General features: G+C 37.2%; 1 protein-coding gene across 1 annotated transcript; it reads left to right on the top strand.

The window, feature by feature from the left end:
• The first annotated feature begins 1141 nt into the window (after positions 1–1141).
• On the top strand, positions 1142–10032 carry LOC139899659 (receptor-like protein EIX2). Its single transcript, XM_071882508.1, has 3 exons — positions 1142–1982; positions 6487–6490; positions 7736–10032. The coding sequence occupies exons 1-3, from the start codon at positions 1142–1144 to the stop codon at positions 10005–10007; spliced, it is 3117 nt and encodes a 1038-aa protein (XP_071738609.1). The 3' UTR covers positions 10008–10032.
• The last annotated feature ends 11351 nt before the right edge of the window (positions 10033–21383 follow it).

Raw genomic sequence — 21383 nt, 5'->3', positions numbered from 1 at the left:
TCCACATAAATTGAGTTGCAAGTCCAGATATTATAAGTCTTTTTGGTTCACTTGGACTTGGGTCAACTTTTCAATTGTAATAGACTTGTCCCGTTTGTGTCCATATAAATTGGTCGTTTAACTTGTCATGAGGGTTGAGTTAGGGACCCAGCTGCTCCTTAATTTCCCCAATCGTTTACTTGAACAATTTTTGAGTTTAAATAGAGTGGTTACAGAAAGCTAACCATATCACGTCCCGGCCATTGCAAGCTAAAACAAATAATCAACAAGCATGTAATGAATGTTCTGAGTGACTGAATTATAATTTGTTTTTTTAATTATTATTGTGACTCGATATTGTTTCTTTATTATTTTGTGCCACCAATGTTACGAAATCATGGTTTCGCCACTGGTATACATGTAATGAATGTTCTGGGTGACTTCGTTATACTGTTTATATATATTGGAATTTTCAGAAAGTACCTAGTCATGGTAGGCCCTTTTTTAGTTATTCCATAACTCCATAATTGAATACCGAGTATATAGCCAAAATTGACACAAATGATCGGAGAAATATACGTACTGAACAAGTTTGTCGACATTAGGGGACTTCTTTGCACATCATATTAGTACTAGCAAATAATATCCTTTTTGGCAGTTGCTTCTGCATGTGTGATTGAGTGTATGCATGTAGATAACTTTCTTTGCACCATATATAGTTAACTTACCTTATGTTTATCGTTAGAAAAATTAAAAAAATATGTAAATATACGTACCGAATACCGTACCAATTGTAGCGGTACGGTATCAGTTCGGTACAGTACCGGTACGATATGAGTACGGTACCGGAAATTCGGGTACCAATGCTCATCCCTAATAACTCCATAATTGAATACCGAGTATATAGCCAAATAAATTGACACAAATGATCGGAGAAATATACGTAATGAACAAGTTTGACGACATTAGGGGACTTCTTTGCACATCATATTAGTACTAGCAAATAATTTCCTTTTTGGCTGCTTCTACATGTGTGATTGAGTGTATGCATGTAGATAAAAACATATATGTGTATCTATATATGTTCAAGACACTTGATACCTACAAGCATCCTTTATATATAATCCGTTTTGCACATTCTCACAAATTCTCAGCACTTAATATGAAAACTTCCTCTCTGTTTTTCCTGCTAATCATTTCTTCATTGTGTATTAATTGCCTGTCTAACACTATCCCGAAATGGGTTTTGTGTGTTGATAACGAGAGACTGGCACTTCTGCAGTTTAAGAAGGATCTGATAGATGATTCGAACCGCTTATCTTCATGGAGCAGTTCCAACGTCGACTGTTGTAAATGGGCTGGAATTGTTTGTGATAATTTTACGGGTCATGTTCAAGAGCTTCACCTTCAAGGACCGGATCCTTTACTTGAAGAAGCATCGACTCGAATGCTAGCAAGAAACATAAATCCTTCCCTATTATCATTGAAGCAACTTAAGTACTTAGACTTGAGTTGCAACGATTTTCAAGCTACTGAAATTCCTAGTTTCTTAGGCTCTTTTAGATACTTGAGATATCTGAATCTCTCAATGTCACAATTTTACGGTCGGGTCCCTCATCAGCTCGGGAATTTGACCATGTTGACTTCTCTTGACCTTGGGAACGGGCCATGGCTAAGTAACGTTCCGGTTAACAGTCTGCATTGGTTATCTGGTCTTCGTTTATTGCAGCATCTTGATATGTCTGGTTATGATCTTAATCGTGCATCCGATTGGATTCAAGTGATTAACAACCTGCCTTCATTAGTGGAATTGCACTTGCCTTCATGTAATCTTACTCAAATTCCTAATCATTTATCTGAACTTAATTTCACTTCATTAACTGTTCTTGATCTTTCTTACAATATATTCAACAGTTTAATGCCTACGTGGATTTTTCGTTTAAATAAATTAGTTTCCTTGGATTTGACCAGATGCCTTTTTTATGGTCCAGTTCCTCCTAACTGTTAGATTATGGAGACATTTACACAAAACGAGAAAGAAAAAAAACTATTCCAACACTTGCACGAATTTTGCAGATTTCGGGAAGCGTGAAGCAGTCAAATGCGGCGCATCTTGACATGGATGCGGCGCATTCATAGAGCAAAATAGTCCGAGAGTTATTGATGCGGAGCATTGAGCTGATATGGCGCATCAGGGGTCAGATGCGGCGCATCACCATCTCGATGCGGCGCATCGAGTGCTGGTACATGAATCTGGAACGTGAAAAGCAAGTGATGCGGTGCATCACACATCAGATGCGGCGCATCTGGTGTCTGGCAGCAAGTTGGCAAGTTGTAACCTTTACATCCGAGCATGCTTTGGCCTCCTTTCACTTTAGGTGCAAAGTTAATCACTTTACACCTAAAATTAGGGCTGTGATCATGCCATTACAAGGTGGAAAGCATGGCTAGTTGGTAAACAAGATGATTACTTGTCATGATGAAGATTCCTAGCTAGTTGTCATGGTGTTCTTGTTTTCTCTTATATATAGAACTCATTGTATGCAATTGTAACATACCACATACAGATTCTCAGTAATAAACACTCTCTAGTTGGTCCGTGGACTAAAGCAATCACACCGATTGCATATAACCACGTTATATCTTGTGTCGTTCTTACATTTACGCATTTATTATCTTTCGTTCATTAAGTGGGTTTGAGTGATCTTGATAGAATCACTACTCGGCTAGTAGTCTTGTAGAATTACTAGCGTTGTTTGGGTCCTAATATCCTAACAACTGGTATCTAGAGCACAAGGTTTCGTTAAGGGAACGATGGCGGAAGATGGGAAGTTTAGAATCGACCGATTCGATGGAAGAGACTTTGGCTTTTGGAAGATGCAAATTGAAGATTACTTGTATCAAAAGAAGCTACACCAACCCTTGTTAGAGACCAAGCCCGAAAGCATGGACGATGCCGATTGGACGCTTTTAGATCATCAAGCTTTGGGTGCTATTCGTCTTTCACTTGCTAAGAACGTTGCATACAACGTTGTGAATGAGAAGACGACGTTTGCTTACTTGAAAGCACTCTCTAACATGTATGAGAAACCTACAGCTGCAAATAAGGTATTTCTCATGCGTCCGTTGTTTAATACTTAGATGAAGGAAGGTACGAGTGCAACGGATCATATCAATGAATTTAATAATATCGTTTCAAGACTTGAATCGGTAGAGATTAAGTTTGATGATGAACTAAAAGCACTTATCTTGCTTTCATCATTACCGGAAAGTTGGTCGGGTACGGTTACCGCGGTTAGTAGCTCCACGGGAACTACTAAGCTAGCGTTTGAAGCTATAAGGGATTTAATTCTTGGTGAAGATACTCGTAGAAGAAACTCGGGAGAATCGACATCCAGTTCTTTGTTAAGTACCGACAACCGTGGTAGAAAATTTGAACGCGGTGAGAAGAAGGGTAGGAAGAAGTCTAAGAAGAGGCATCCATCGAAAGATAGAAGTGAAGTTACTTGTTGGGGTTGCAATCAAAAAGGGCACTTTCAAAGGAATTGCAAAAATGGTTCCACGAAAGGTGTAAACTTGGCCGAACGGGAAAGTGATGATGCACTTTTGTGTAGTGTTGAAAATTCTATGGAGTCTTGGATCTTGGATTCGGGAGCTTCGTTTCATGCTACTCATATCAAAAGCATGATGAAGAATTTTCGTTCATATCAAGGCAAGGTGAGATTGGCGGACAACAAGCAACTCAACATAGAGGGCATTGGAGATGTTGTTTTGAAGGCTACTCTTGGTTCTAATTGGACTTTGAAGAACGTAAGGTACATTCCTAAATTGAAAAGGAAACTTATTTCGGTTGGTCAATTAGATGATGAAGGTAATGCGGTTACTTTTGAAAATCGCCAATGGAAGGTGGTTAAGGGTAGTAGTATTGTGGCTCGTGGACATAAAAGGGGAACACTTTATATGGTTGAAGTGTTTGATGAAGACACGGTGGTTGCTACGGTTAATGTTGAGTCCGAATCAACTCTATGGCACCGAAGACTCGGGCATATGAGTGAGAAGGGTATGAAGATGCTTGTTTCGAGTGGGAGAATTTCGGATTTGAAAAAGGTAGAACTTGGGTTTTGCGAACCATGTGTATATGGGAAGCAAAAGAAGGTGACCTTTGGGAAATCAGGGAATGCACCTAAGTTGGAGAAATTGGAGCTCGTTCATACGGATGTGTTTGGTCCAACCAATGTAGAATCACATGGAGGTTCTCGCTATTATGTCACCTTCATTGATGACTCCACTCGAAAGGTATGGGTTTATTTTCTTAAAGCTAAATCCGATGTATTTAATACTTTTGTGAAGTGGAAAGCTATGGTAGAAAATGAAACTAACTTGAAAGTCAAGAGCTTGAAGTCGGATAATGGAGGGGAATATGGTAGTCTTGAGTTTAAAGACCATTGTGCAAAGCTCAGTATTAGAATGTTGAAAATAGTACCGGAGACACCGCAACACAATGGGGTCGCCGAACGTATGAATCGTACGTTAAATGAAAGGGCTAAGAGTATGAGACTACATGCCGGTTTGCCTAAAATGTTTTGGGCGGATGCGGTTAACACGGCGGCTTATTTGATAAATAGGGGACCCTCAACACCGTTGGGTTTCCGAATTCCCGAGGAAGAATGGCAAGGTAAGAAGGTGAGTTATGGTCACCTTAGGATCTTTGGGTGTAATGCATATGTGAAGACCAAAGATGCGGATAAAGACAAGCTTGAAGCTAAGTCTAAGAAGTGTACTTTCATAGGCTACGGGTCGGATGAAATGGGCTATCGTTGTTGGGACAACGAAGCTAGAAAAGTAATTCGTTCGCGAGATGTTACTTTTGATGAAGATTCGGTCTATGGCAAACCGGAAACGGGGAGTCCTAAACGGAGTCAAGTTACTTTTGACGATGTTTCTATTGATGATCTTGCAGGTTCTAGTGGGAGTACGGGGAACAATGAATTGCCAAATAACGGTGAGGCGTCGAAAAATGCTAATGATGGGGATGATTCGGAAAGCGGTGATGATTCCGAACATAGTGCGAGTTCTAGTGATGAGGAGGACACAAATGAAACCGGTCCAACCATTCCGGTTACTCCTACACCAAGACGCTCGACTAGAGTGCCCAAACCTAATCCTAGGTATTCTCCATCAGCAAACTACTTGCTCTATACCGAGAATGGTGAACCCGAAAGTTACTTTGAGGCAAGAAAAACAAAAGAATCCATACAATGGGAACTTGCCATGAAAGAAGAGATGGGATCACTTGAGAAGAACAAGACTTGGTCACTAGTGAAGTTACCTCATGATAAAAGGGCATTGCAAAGCAAATGGGTATATAGAATCAAGAATGAGATGGATGGCAAGAAAAGGTACAAGGCTCGTTTGGTAGTCAAAGGCTTTCAACAAAAGGAAGGGGTTGACTACAAAGAGATATGTTCACCGGTAGTTAAAATGACTACTATCCGTTTGGTACTTTCTATGGTTGCATCCGAAGACTTACATCTAGAGCAACTAGATGTGAAGACTGCATTCTTGCATGGTGATCTTGTTGAAGAGATCTACATGAGGCAACCCGAGGGCTTTGAGGTAAAGGGTAAAGAGAAGTGGGTTTGTAAGCTAAAGAAAAGTTTGTATGGATTGAAGCAAGCACCTCGGCAATGGTACTTGAAGTTTGACGAGTTTATGAAGAAGATTGGTTTCTTAAGATGTGAAGCGGATCACTGTTGCTACTTGAAGAAATTCAAGTCTTCTTACATAATCTTATTGTTGTATGTTGATGACATGTTACTTGCAGGTTCAAACATGTCCGAAATTAACAAGTTGAAGGGATTACTTTCCCGAGAATTCGAGATGAAAGATCTTGGCGGTGCTAGGCAAATACTTGGCATGAGTATTGTGCGTGATCGTTTGAAGGGTACTCTATACTTGTCTCAATCCAAATATATTGAGAAAGTAGTAGAGAGACTCAACATGGAAGATTCAAAGGCTCGTTCTATGCCTTTGGGAAGCACCTTAAAACTATCGAAAAGTCAATCACCAAAGACGGAAAGAGACAAGAAGGATATGGAAAAGGTTCCATATGCATCGGCCGTGGGTAGCATTATGTATGCCATGGTTTGTACAAGACCCGATATTGCTCAAGCAGTGGGAGTTGTAAGTCGTTATATGTCTAATCCGGGAAAAGAGCATTGGGAAGCGGTCAAATGGTTGCTTCGTTATTTGAAAGGTACTTCTAATATGGGATTGTGTTTCTCCAAAAACAATCTCATACTTAGAGGTTATGCGGATGCTAATTTGGGTGGATGTGATGATTCGGGAAAAAGCACTACGGGTTATGTTTTCACAATGGGGAAGACGGCGATTAGTTGGTTATCTCGATTGCAAAAGAGTGTTGCTTTGTCAACCACCGAAGCCGAATACATGGCTATTGCGGAAGCTTCTAAAGAGCTAGTGTGGTTGAAGAACTTCTTAGGTGAGTTGGGTAAAAGACAAGACTATTGCGTCTTGTATTGTGATAATCAAAGTGCGGTTCATCTTGGGAAGAATCCAGTGTTTCATAGTCGAACGAAACACATCAAGATAAGGTATCATTTTATTCGACAACATATAAATGATCGCACTTTATTCTTGGAGAAAATTCTTGGTAAGAAGAATCCTGCCGATATGTTTACTAAGGTGGTTACGACGGAGAAATTGAGGTTTTGCATTACCTCAATTGGTCTTCTCATGAATTGATGAGAGAAGACCCCAGCTAGAGATGTGAATGGTGTTACAAGTTTAACAAGTAGTATTGAAGACCTTTTATCGAAAGTCTACTCATCCGAAGAATGTGTTGAGCGTGCGTGTCCCAAATGGTATTTGGCGGCAATCGAAGGTGGTTTAATGTTCTTGGTTAATTCATTGATATAATTGGAGTTTTGTTCAAAGTCTCCAAGTGGGAGATTTGTTAGATTATGGAGACATTTATACAAAACGAGAAAGAAAAAAAACTGTTCCAACACTTGCACGGATTTTGCAGATTTCGGGAAGCGTGAAGCAGTCAAATGCGGCGCATCTTGACATGGATGCGGCGCATTCATAGAGCAAAATAGTCCGAGAGTTATTGATGCGGAGCATTGAGCTGATATGGCGCATCAGGGGTCAGATGCGGCGCATCACCATCTCGATGCGGCGCATCGAGTGCTGGTACATGAATCTGGAACGTGAAAAGCAAGTGATGCGGCGCATCACACATCAGATGCGGCGCATCTGGTGTCTGGCAGCAAGTTGGCAAGTTGCAACCTTTACATCCGAGCATGCTTTGGCCTCCTTTCACTTTAGGTGCAAAGTTAATCACTTTACACCTAAAATTAGGGCTGTGATCATGCCATTACAAGGTGGAAAGCATGGCTAGTTGGTAAACAAGATGATTACTTGTCATGATGAAGATTCCTAGCTAGTTGTCATGGTGTTCTTGTTTTCTCTTATATATAGAACTCATTGTATGCAATTGTAACATACCACATACAGATTCTCAGTAATAAACACTCTCTAGTTGGTCCGTGGACTAAAGCAATCACACCGATTGCATATAACCACGTTATATCTTGTGTCGTTCTTACATTTACGCATTTATTATCTTTCGTTCATTAAGTGGGTTTGAGTGATCTTGATAGAATCACTACTCGGCTAGTAGTCTTGTAGAATTACTAGCGTTGTTTGGGTCCTAATATCCTAACACTAACAGGGTCTCCGGTTTTCATAACATGACTAATCTAAAAATTCTGCGAGTTCCCGAAAATGATTTTATGAATTCATCATCCGTTTTAAATGGATTGTTGAGTTTAACTAATCTTGTTTCCATAGATATCAGTACGTGCAATCTTTCACCTTCAATTCTTGGTAGTTTTCAGAACATGTCATCCCTTGTTAGTATCGATTTGTCACAAAATCTAATCACAGAGGTCTTACCTGACTCAATTGGCAACCTTTGCAATTTGCGTTATGTTGATCTTCGATCTAATCATATAATTGGAAATGTGTCAGTGCTTCTAAATAACTTATGTGATTGTGATTCGCCAAAGTTGGAGTATTTGGCGTTCAGCGCAAACCGACTTTTTGGCCATTTACCAGATCAATTAGGACACCTTAAAAATCTCATCACTTTCGATGTCGCGTTCAATTTCATTTCCGGTACAGTTCCCGATTCTATAGGAAAATGGTCATCGTTAAAGGAGTTAATGCTCAACGTTAACCTCATCTCTGGCTCATTACCTAATACAATCGGGAACTTAACTTCGTTAAACAAGTTAGAGATTTCGTTTAACAAGTTTAACGGAAGTCTACCTGTAAGTATAGGAAAGCTTCAAAAGTTAGAGTATTTAAGTGTACATCACAATTTGTTAACGGGCGATGTAACTGAAGATCACTTTGCCAATCTCACATCGTTGACCACTTTATGGGCAGAGACAAACACGTTAACGCTAAAACTAAGCGTTGACAACTGGGTCCCACCTTTTAATCTAGATGTGTTGCGAATAGGTTATTGGAATTTAGGCCCTCGATTTCCATCATGGCTTCGGTCACAAGGAAACTTGACAGATTTGGATATAGCCAACTCGGGAATTTCTGACGCCATGCCTAGTTGGTTTTGGATCTCATTTTCAAATATCGTTTTCTTGAATATATCTAACAATGGTATCAGAGGGAGGTTGGTAGGTAATCTTAGCATTCTTGAACCGAATGCAGTTGTAGATCTAAGCAACAACCTATTTGAAGGTCCGATATTCGGACAATATAACGAAGCTGGTATTGCTCTTTTAGATCTATCAAACAATAATCTTTCGGGGTCTCTTGAAGATTTTTTGTGTTCCAAGCTAGAACAAGATACACAGCTGAAAGTTCTTGATCTATCCAGTAACAAACTGATAGGTGTTATTCCAGATTGTTGGATGAATTGGCAAGCTTTATCGGTAGTAAACTTGGGAAATAATAATCTTTCTGGTCGAATTCCACATTCAGTAGGGAACTTATCTTCGCTCCAATCGTTCAACGTTCGCAGTAACAGGCTATCGGGACAACTACCCGCGTCTCTTTTAAACTCGAAAAGCTTACAAATAATCGAGCTTTCTGAAAACGAATTAACCGGAAGGATACCGTTGTTAATAAACGGAGAAGATACAAAGTTGAAACTACTCAGCCTCAGGTCAAACAAGTTGGAAGGTCAACTCCCGAATGAGCTATGTCGTCTTACTTTGATCCAAATTTTGGATCTCGCTCATAACAATCTTTCGGGAACCCTTCCAACATGTTTCGTTAATTTTAGTATTATGTCGGGAAAGCAACAGTCGAGTGTGATTGTGCTATACGATGTGCCGTTTCAGGTTCAAGTTATTGGAAGTGCATTGTTAGTGACAAAAGGAAGGGAGTTTGAATATAGTACCATTTTGTATTTGGTTACAACTTTGGATCTTTCAGGTAACAAATTAACCGGCTCGATTCCTAAAGAAGTAACGGGCCTGTTAGGCCTGCGTTGGCTGAATTTATCAGGCAATTGTTTAACGGGAAAAATTCCAGATGAGATCGGTAAAATGACGTTACTTGAATCTCTTGATTTGTCTGTGAACCGACTTGACGGGAAGATTCCTTGGAGCATGTCGAGATTGACAACCTTAAATTGGTTGAATGTGTCTTTTAACAAATTCACAGGACAAATTCCAATGAGTACTCAACTTCAAAGCTTTAACGAGTCCAGCTTCATGGGGAACGAACTATGTGGGCCTCCACTTGCGAAGCTATGCATCAATAAAACGGTGTCACCTGATGAAGGAGAACAAAATGATGATGAATCAGATCAACTGAAGTGGGGCTTTGTCATAAGCATTGTCTTAGGATTTATAATTGGTTTTTGGGGGGTGGTTGGTCCCCTGATTGCCAGCAAATTATGGAGAAGTGCTTACTTTTGTTTCCTTTACAAAATGTGGCTCAAGATTCGTATTATGTATCATGTTATTACTTAAATAAATCTGTAAATGTATATTATTGTTAATGTTTTTTTTCTTCTTGGAATCTCTGTATGTTATTGTTATTTCTTTGAATTTGTTGCCATCGCCATGTTTAGCATTGTTACCAAACCCGATCCAATCTGACTCATTTGGACCCGTTCAATAATCTGACTTACCCAACCAAACCTGACCCATTCGGACTGAAATGTCCCGTTCTTATTGATTAAAAACGTTCCATATTAATTGATTTCGTTGCGAGGTTTTGACCTCTATATGAGACCTTTTTTCAAAGACTGCATTCATTTTAAAACAAACCATAACCTTTATTTCATCAATAAAGGTTTAAAAAGCTTTACGTAGATTATCAAATAATGATAATCTAAAATATCCTGTTTTCACACGACTATTACATAATGGTTTACAATACAAATATGTTACAACGAAATAAGTTTCTTGAATGCAGTTTTTACACAATATCATACAAGAATGGACTCCAAATCTTGTCCTTATTTAAGTATGCGACAGCGGAAGCTCTTAATAATCACCTAAGAATAAACATGCTTAAAACGTCAACAAAAATGTTGGTGAGTTATAGGTTTAACCTATATATATCAAATCGTAACAATAGACCACAAGATTTCATATTTCAATATACATCCCTTACATAGAGATAAAAATCATTCATATGGTGAACACCTGGTAACCGACATTAACAAGATGCATATATAAGAATATCCCCATCATTCCGGGACACCCTTCGGATATGATATAAATTTCGAAGTACTAAAGCATCCGGGACTTTGGATGGAGTTTGTTAGGCCCAATAGATCTATCTTTAGGATTCGCGTCAATTAGGGTGTATGTTCCCTAATTCTTAGATTACCAGACTTAATAAAAAGGGGCATATTCGATTTCGATAATTCAATCATAGAATATAGTTTCACGTATTTGTGTCTATTTTGTAAATCATTTATAAAACCTGCATGTATTCTCATCCCAAAAATATTAGATTTTAAAAATGGGACTATAACTCACTTTCACAGATTTTTACTTCGTCAGGAAGTAAGACTTGGCCACTGTCGATTCACGAACCTATAACAAATATGTACATATATATCAAAGTATGTTCAAAATATAATTACAACACTTTTAATACATTTTGATTTTTTAAGTTTATTAAGTCAGCTGTCCTCGTTAGTAACCTACACCTAGTTGTCCACAGTTAGATGTACAGAAATAAATCGATATATATTATCTTGAATCAATCCACGACCCAGTGTATACACGTTTCAGGCTAGATCACAACTCAAAGTATATATATTTTTGGAATCAACCTCAACCCTGTATAGCTAACTCCAACATTACTGCATATAGAGTGTCTATGGCTGTTCCAAATAATATATATACATGGGTCGATATGATATGTCAAAACATTTGCATACGTGTCTATGGTATCCCAAGATTACATAATATATTAGAATACATGTATAATACAATATAAGTTAACTAGGATATGATTTGTATAGAATTGTTAATATTTCCCGTAGCTACAAAAATAAAAAATATCCAATCTTGTTTTACCCATAACTTCTTCATTTTAAATCCGTTTTGAGTGAATCAAATTGCTATGGTTTCATATTGAACTCTATTTTATGAATCTAAAAAGAAAAAGTATAGGTTTATAGTCGGAAATATAAGTTACAAGTCGTTTTTGTAAGAGGTAGTCATTTCAGTCGAAAGAACGGCGTCTTGATGACCATTTTGAAAAACATACTTCCACTTTGAGTTTAACCATGATTTTTGGATATAGTTTCATGTTCATAAGAAAAATCATTTTCCCAGAAGAACAACTTTTAAATCAAAGTTTATCATAGTTTTTAATTATCAAACCCAAAACAGCCCGCGGTGTTAATACGACGGCGTATGTCCAGTTTTACGGTGTTTTTCGTGTTTCCAGGTTTTAAATCATTAAGTTAGCATATCATATAGATATAGAACATGTGTTTAGTTGATTTTAAAAGTCAAGTTAGAAGGATTAACTTTTGTTTGCGAACAAGTTTAGAATTAACTAAACTATGTTCTAGTGATTTCAAGTTTAAACCTTCGAATAAGATAGCTTTATATGTATGAATCGAATGATGTTATGAACATCATTACTATCTCAAGTTTTGTGGATAAACCTACTAGAAAAGAGACAAATGGATCTAGCTTCAAAGGATCTTGGATGGCTTGAAAGTTCTTGGAGTAGAATCATGACACGAAAACAAGTTCAAGTAAGATTTCCACTCGAAATAAGATTGTTATAGTTATAGAAATTGAATCAAAATTTTAATATGAGTATTACCTTATATTAGAAAGATATCTTACTATGAATAAGAAAGATTTCTTGAGGTTGGATGATCACTCTACAAGATTGGAAGTAAGCTAGCAAACTTGGAAGTATTCTTAATTTTATGAAACTAGAACTTGTAGAATTTATGAAGAACACTTAGAACTTGAAGATAGAACTTGAGAGATATCAATTAGATGAAGAAATTGAAGAATGAAAGTGTTTGTAGGTGTTTTTGGTCGTTGGTGTATGGATTAGATATAAAGGATATGTAATTTTGTTTTCATGTAAATAAGTCATGAATGATTACTCATATTTTTGTAATTTTATGAGATATGTCATGCTAGTTGCCAAATGATGGTTCCCACATATATTAGTTGACTCACATGGGCTACTAAGAGCTGATCATTGGAGTGTATATACCAATAGTACATACATCTAAAAGCTGTGTATTGTACGAGTACGAATACGGGTGCATACGAGTAGAATTGTTGATGAAACTGAACGAGGATGTAATTGTAAGCATTTTTGTTAAGTAGAAGTATTTTGATAAGTATTTTGAAGTCTTTAAAAAGTGTATGAATACATATTAAAACACTATGTGTATATACATTTTTAACTGAGTCGTTAAGTCATCGTTAGTCGTTACATGTAAGTGTTGTTTTGAAACCTTTAGGTTAACGATCTTGTTAAATGTTGTTAACCCAATGTTTATAATTTCAAATGAGATTTTAAATTATTATATTATCATAATATTATGATGTACGAATATCTCTTAATATGATATATATACATTAAATGTCGTTACAACAATAATCGTTACATATATGTCTCTTTTCAAAATCATTAAGTTAGTAGTCTTGTTTTTACATATGTAGTTCATTGTTAATATACTTAATGATATGTTTACTTATCATAATATCATGTTAACTATATATATAACCATATATATGTCATCATATAGTTTTTACAAGTTTTAACGTTCGTGAATCACCGGTCAACTTGGGTGGTCAATTGTCTATATGAAACCTATTACAATTAATCAAGTCTTAACAAGTTTGATTTCTTAACATGTTGGAAACACTTAATCATGCAAATAACAATTTCATTTAATATATAAATAAACATAGAAAAGTTCGGGTCAATACATGGACCCATTCAAAAAACTGACTCGTTTGACCCATGATCCATTTTAACCCAAAACCATTTTGACCCGTTACCCAAACCGACCCATTTTCCAGGTATAATTAACATAATACAAGTTTCAATTCTAACTATTCTTCCTCTATTTCCAAGAATAACTTCTATGCATCCCTGGGTTAATTAACCATCATCTGTTCCCAAACATGATTTTATGAACAAATCATCTGTTTTAAGTGGATTGTTGAGTTTAACTAATCTTATTTTCATAGATATTAGTAAATGCGGTCTTTCAACTTCAATCCTTAGAGGTTTTCAGAAAGTGAGTTTAAGTAATCACTTTCGATTTTACATCCAATAACGTTTCTGGTACAATTTCTGATTAAACTCTGGTATATATATGGTTTATAATGTTGGGTAATCTTGAAGCCTAAATTGTAGCCCATTATCGCTAAGCAACAGAGCGGTGCCCATTTGAATAGTTATGGAACGATTATTAGCATCTAGAAAAAGTCAGTATGTTAATTTGATCAATGTTTCAGCAAGTTTGTCAGTATGTTAATTTAATTGTATTTGAATGTTTATTGGTGATTAGTTATTGAGGTTGGAAAGTTAAGTATTAAGGGTTGATTGATGCAAAGAAAAGAAGGATATTGAAAGCCTAGTAATGTGATTTTTAGGAGAAGCTAAGTGAAAAGAATTTAGGCTTTGAGATGAAAGGTTTGAGTTAAGAAGTAAAGTTGTGGAAATTTTTGAAGTTTGAGTTCTCAACCCAAATTGTCTTTACATCTAAATTCATGACCTAGAAAAAAATGTTTTATGAAAATTTGTTTGTGATAATGGCCACTTAGGATATTGTTTTTGAAATGTGTTTGAATAAAAATGGGGGGAAGAAGGGGGGTGCGTTTGATGGTTTGTATGTTGTTTTATAAGTGACAGGAATGCGAGAAATTGTTTTGTGAAGAATAAGCTTATTCGTGAAAAGATGAAGAGTAGGAGAGCTTGTGGAGGATTGACTTGCTTGAGGACATGCAAGGTTCAAGTGTGGGGGATTTTGATAACGCCATTTTCATACATATATTTTGGGCGTTATCTTGTTCCATTTGCTGGTATTTTGAAGACTTTGATTAAGATATCGAGTTATTTGAGTTCAAAATGAAGAAAGTGTCAAGATATGGTTCGTTGGCTCATTATTGTTGATTTTATTGAAGACATAGCCAAAACGAAGTTAGAGTTGAAGATAAACGTGCCTCGGGTGAAAAAAATCAGTTTCCATCGCTTCAGGATGAAGTTTATCGCATTTTTGTCATCATGATACGTGATGAAGTGCATCAGAACACGACATGGAAAAAAGGGCATTCTGACCATTTTGTCGCGTTTCAAGTGACTTTGTCGCGTCCTGGTCATCGCGTATCGCGTGAGGTTGTCGCGGATCGCGATGGGTTGTCGCGGATCACGACTTGGGTCAGTTCCAGCTGTTTTTCCAGCTCCTATAAATAGACGAATTTTACCCCAATTTAGGGTATCCAGTTTTTATTCCGAACTTTAGCCTACAACAACTTTAGTTACGAATTTCTTTGTCTTTCTGCATTATTTTACAAGGGTTTAAGCTACAATATCATTCTTGGTTAGTTTAATCTTTATATTAACTTTTATTACTTTTATTAATTTGTTCTTCATTCAATTCAATGATTATGTTTAATTGTTCTTCTTATTTATTTGTTCTTTGCTTTACCATGAGTAGCTAATTATTTAGTATTCGCTTAGATGCATGAACCTAGGTGATGGATTGCGATCTTTTGGTTAACAACAATTAATTAAAATTACATAATTTCATGTCTAGCTAAGATCCACCGTTATTAAAGCTTATTGATTGTTAGATCACGGAAGTTATTGATTTACTAACGATAGTTAAATTGATTAATAGCTTTTACTAGATTATTGAACGTGAATAATTTAGGAATACGTGAGATTTTATGAGGGATACCGATAATAAAATTAATCGTATAATGGTTGAGCTTGAAATTAGTTGAAATAATTGTGAGGTTGTAAGGGACACCAAACCAACCTAAGTTAGATTATAATCTTGAGTAATATCATTGTGAATTGGTTAGTAACTCTAGGTTAACGATAGTTATACTTAGGTTGCTAGTCTTAAACTGTAGGAATCGACAGATAAATACAGTGTCACATCATTATAATTGTTTAATTAACGGGTTTAAACGAGCAATCCTAGCCTAGGGAATTGAATCTAAGTGGATACGTTTGCTTCTTATTGAGTTAAGTTTAATTTACTTTCGCGTTTAATCAGTTTTACAACAAAACTCCCCTTTTTAAATCTTAGAATAATTAATAGTTCAAGTTTTCAATTACCTGCTCTCTGTGGAACGAATTGGTCAAATACTTGTTTAATTACTGCACGAACTGGTTATATTTGCCTGTATTGTGTGATAATCAATAGGTATTTAGCTAATAATTTAGAATACGAAATTACACATCAACTTTTTGGCGCTGCTACCGGGGAGCGGTTTAATTATTGGAAATTTGGTTAAGCTTTTGATTATTCGATCCTTTTGTGAGAAGCAATTCTTGCAAAAGTTCCTTTTCTGTTATTTTTGTTTGATTTTACGCGCGGTTTTGTTGTGGTGTGATCGCAGGTTAGGTACCAATAACTCTGGAATCGTCTAGAGTTTACTAGACACGCAGCAAAGCTAAAGAAGAGCAGGAAATCGCCGAGGATTTCGCTGAGTTACCTTTTTATATTCCGGATTTTGAGTATATTAAGGAAGAAGTTAACATGGCTGAAGGAGCAGCAGGACAGACTATGGAAGCATTGATGAAAGCTACAAGGGCTGGTAACGGACATGCCATCAGGCAACCACCAGTCACTACAGATTTTGAAGTCAAGGGACAGATTCTTAATATGATAACTCATCAATGTCAATTCAGAGGTACACCGAAAGAGGATGCATTCGAGCATCTTCGTTCCTTTAAAAGCATTTGCAACTTGTTCAAGATTGCAAATATCACGGAGACAGTTATCTATTTGAGGGTTTTTCCTTGGTCTTTGAAAGATGACGCCAAGGATTGGTTAGACTCATTGCCTGAAGGTGAAATTGATAGTTGGGCTACAATGGAAGATAAATTTTTGCAACGTTTCTTTCCAGCTGCAAAGGCTGCTCAACTGCAGAGCGAAATTAATCACTTTGTTCAGAAGCCACATGAGACACTTTATGATGCTTGGACACGGTTCGGAAAAATGTTACGTAATTGTCCTCAACACGGGTTGAACAACTTCAATAAGGTCCAAATTTTCTACAAGGGGGTTAATGTGCCTACAAGGAAAGAACTTGATATTGCTGCAGGTGGTTCTTTGATGAAAAAGACTCCGGATGACGCTTATGAAATCATCTCAGATACTACCACGCATTCGTATGATTGGCATCAAGAATTAGATCTTTCTTGCTCTTCTTATGTTGCTAGTACCGAAACTAGTGACGAGCTTGCTGCAGTTAAGGCTCAACTTGCGACTTTTAAGAGACAGATGGAGTCAATGACTAAAGATATGCACGCTATGAAAGTGGGTTGTGAATTATGCCAAGGACCGCATCTTACCAAAGATTGTGATCAAGCATCAATGGAGGAACAGGCTAATTATCTGGGTTACGTTAAGAAGGGTGATTTTGCCCTTAGTGAATTTTCGGGTGGGAGACAGTTTTTCAATCAGGCGAATAACATGGGTGGTAACAATTATCAGAGTGGTAATCCGGTTTATCAGGGCAATCAGAAGGTATATCCGTACAGGCCGCCTGGGTTTAATAACAGAAATCAGCAAGCGCCACCTAGGAATTTCCAGCAGCCTGTGCCACCAGTTCAGCAGCCAGAGAATAAGATGCCTCCTTTGGAGGAGTTGCTACGCTGTTTTATTATGAAAACAGACGAAAGTATCATTGCTTTGAGGCAAGATGGGGAATCTACAAAACAGCAAGTTAGAAATCAGCAAGCTTCGATTCAGAACTTGGAACTGGATGTGGGGCGTATCGCTCAATCTTTATCGGAGAGACCACCGGGTGCTCTCCCAGCTAATACGCAATCTAATCCCAACAACAAGATACCGGCTAGGAATGAGCACGTGAATGCTATAACCACTCGAAGTGGTTTGGTTATTAACAAGGAGACTCCGAAGTTTTCTCCTATTGTTTCTTCTAATATTTTTCAGGTACCTATTAATGAGGACCAAAAGGAGGAAGAGCCCGAGTTAGAAAAGTCACCTGACGAAGGGAAAAAGCAAGATGATCCGCCGGAGATCATAACTAAATCACCACCGTTGAAGGAATACAAAGCACCAATTCCTTACCCGAAAGCGTTGAAAAAGGATAAGCTCGCTAATCAATATCAGAAATTTGCAAACATGATTAAACAGATTAGCATGAACATGCCACTCGCGGAAGTACTCCAGGGGATGCCTAACTATGGGAAGTTTCTCAAAGATCTTATCTCCAAGAAAGGTAAGTACCATGAGGTATCCGCCGCATTCCTCCATAAGGAATGTTCGGCCATCTTGAAAAAGAGCAAGATGCCTCCAAAATTGGGCGACCCGGGTAGTTTTCTTATTCCTTGCGCTATGGGTAATTCGGAAGTGTATGATGCACTTGCCGACTTAGGTGCTAGTGTTAACCTTATGCCATATTCGTTATATCTTAAACTTGGCTTAGGAGACTTGAAACCTAAAAGAATGGGGATTCGCTTAGCGAACCACTCTTTTGATACCCCCATTGGAATAGCCGAGGACATATTGGTAAAGGTTGAGTCACTTGTATTCCCAGTTTATTTCGTGATCTTAGAGATGAGAGAGGACACTAAGGTGCCCATTATTCTAGGTCGACCATTCCTTAACACCGCGGATGCTATCATCCACGTTCAAAAAGAACAACTTAGCTTAGGTGTTGGGAATGAGAGGGTGATTTGTCACATTAATAAAGCCATGAGACACCCTATTTCAACCGATGATGAATGTTTTGCTATTGATGTTATTGATGATTGTGTTGAGCATGATTTGCAGGAATTGTTAAGTGTTGACACGTCGGATGTAATCATGATGGGTGAAGTCAACGGTGACTTCGACCCGGAAGTTGAGTTGGAGGAATTACTTAAAGAGGATGAGCTTAAAGAATCGGAATCATTTGAAACTATCCGGTTGAAAAATGAATTCCGTATCAAAACATCTCTCGAAGAACCGCCCACCTTGGAGCTTAAGGAGCTTCCACCTCACATGGAATATGCTTATCTTCAAGGTACGTCCCAATTGCCGGTTATTATTTCTTCGACACTTACCGGCGACCAAAAGGGTCGGTTGGTTTCCGTTCTTAAATCCCACAAAAGGGCAATAGCTTGGAAAACCTCGGACATACCGGGCATCAATCCGGCCTTTTGTACTCATCGAATCCTAATGGAAGATGATTTTAAACCCGTGGTACAAAGGCAACGTCGTCTAAACCCGAATATGAAAGAGGTCTTTAAAAAAGAGGTGGTTAAATTGCTCGATGCCGGGTTAATTTATCCCATCTCGGACAGCTCGTGGGTAAGCCCTGTTCAAGTTGTGCCCAAAAAGGGAGGCACAACTGTTGTTCTCAACGAGAAGGACGAACTTGTCCCTACTCGTACCGTCATGGGATGGAGAGTTTGTATAGACTATCATCGTTTGAACGACGCCACTAGGAAGGACCACTTCCCGCTTCCATTTATTGATCAAATGCTTAAGCGTTTAGCGGGAAGGGAGTTCTATTGCTTCCTAGATGGATTTTCAGGCTACTTCCAAATCCCCATTGATCCGAAGGACCAAGATAAAACCACATTTACTTATCCTTTCGGTACCTTTGCTTATCCGCGAATGCCATTCGGGCTATGCAATGCCCCGATCACCTTTCAAAGGTGTATGGTCGCCATCTTTCATGACATGATCGAGGATTTAATGGAAGTTTTCATGGACGATTTTTCTCTCTTTGGAGACTCTTTCGATTCGTGTCTTGCTAATCTTGAAAAAGTGCTCAAAAGGTGCGAGGAATCATGAAATGTCCCGTTCTTATTGATTAAAAACGTTCCATATTAATTGATTTCGTTGCGAGATTTTGACCTCTATATGAGACGTTTTTCAAAGACTGCATTCATTTTTAAAACAAACCATAACCTTTATTTCATAAATAAAGGTTTAAAAAGCTTTACGTAGATTATCAAATAATGATAATCTAAGATATCCTGTTTACACACGACCATTACATAATGGTTTACAATACAAATATGTTACATCGAAATCAGTTTCTTGAATGCAGTTTTTACACATTATCATACAAACATGGACTCCAAATCTTGTCCTTATTTTAGTATGCAACAGCGGAAGCTCTTAGTATTCACCTGAGAATAAACATGCTTTAAACGTCAACAAAAATGTTGGTGAGTTATAGGTTTAACCTATATATATCAAATCGTAACAATAGACCACAAGATTTCATATTTCAATACACATCCCATACATAGAGATAAAAATCATTCATATGGTGAACACCTGGTAACCGACATTAACAAGATGCATATATATAAGAATATCCCCATCATTCCGGGACACCCTTCGGATATGATATAAATTTCGAAGTACTAAAGCATCCGGTACTTTGGATGGGGTTTGTTAGGCCCAATAGATCTATCTTTAGGATTCGCGTCAATTAGGGTGTCTGTTCCCTAATTCTTAGATTACCAGACTTAATAAAAAGGGGCATATTCGATTTCGATAATTCAACCATAGAATGTAGTTTCACGTACTTGTGTCTATTTTGTAAATCATTTATAAAACCTGCATGTATTCTCATCCCAAAAATATTAGATTTTAAAAGTGGGACTATAACTCACTTTCACAGATTTTTACTTCGTCGGGAAGTAAGACTTGGCCACTGGTTGATTCACGAACCTATAACAATATATACATATATATCAAAGTATGTTTAAAATATATTTACAACACTTTTAATATATTTTGATGTTTTAAGTTTATTAAGTCAGCTGTCCTCGTTAGTAACCTACAACTACTTGTCCACAGTTAGATGTACATAAATAAATCGATAAATATTATCTTGAATCAATCCACGACCCAGTGTATACGTATCTCAGTATTGATCACAACTCAAACTATATATATTTTGGAATCAACCTCAACCCTGTATAGCTAACTCCAACATTCACATATAGAGTGTCTATGGTTGTTCCGAAATATATATAGATGTGTCGACATGATAGGTTGAAACATTGTATACGTGTCTATGGTATCTCAAGATTATATAATATAAAATACAAGTTGATTAAGTTATGGTTGGAATAGATTTGTTACCAATTTTCACGTAGCTAAAATGAGAAAAAATTATTCAATCTTGTTTTACCCATAACTTCTTCATTTTAAATCCGTTTTGAGTGAATCAAATTGCTATGGTTTCATATTGAACTCTATTTTATGAATCTAAATAGAAAAGTATAGGTTTATAGTCGGAAAAATAAGTTACAAGTCGTTTTTGTAAAGGTAGTCATTTCAGTCGAAAGAACGACGTCTAGATGACCATTTTAGAAAACATACTTCCACTTTGAGTTTAACCATAATTTTTGGATATAGTTTCATGTTCATAATAAAAATCATTTTCTCAGAATAATAACTTTTAAATCAAAGTTTATCATAGTTTTTAATTAACTAACCCAAAACAGCCCGCGGTGTTACTACGACGGCGTAAATCCGGTTTTACGGTGTTTTTCGTGTTTCCAGGTTTTAAATCATTAAGTTAGCATATCATATAGATATAGAACATGTGTGTAGTTAATTTTAAAAGTCAAGTTAGAAGGATTAACTTTTGTTTGCGAACAAGTTTAGAATTAACTAAACTATG

Source organism: Rutidosis leptorrhynchoides, chromosome 3 (assembly GCF_046630445.1).
Source record: "Rutidosis leptorrhynchoides isolate AG116_Rl617_1_P2 chromosome 3, CSIRO_AGI_Rlap_v1, whole genome shotgun sequence".
NCBI lineage: Eukaryota > Viridiplantae > Streptophyta > Magnoliopsida > Asterales > Asteraceae > Rutidosis > Rutidosis leptorrhynchoides.
This window is presented reverse-complemented; position numbering and strand designations above follow the sequence as displayed.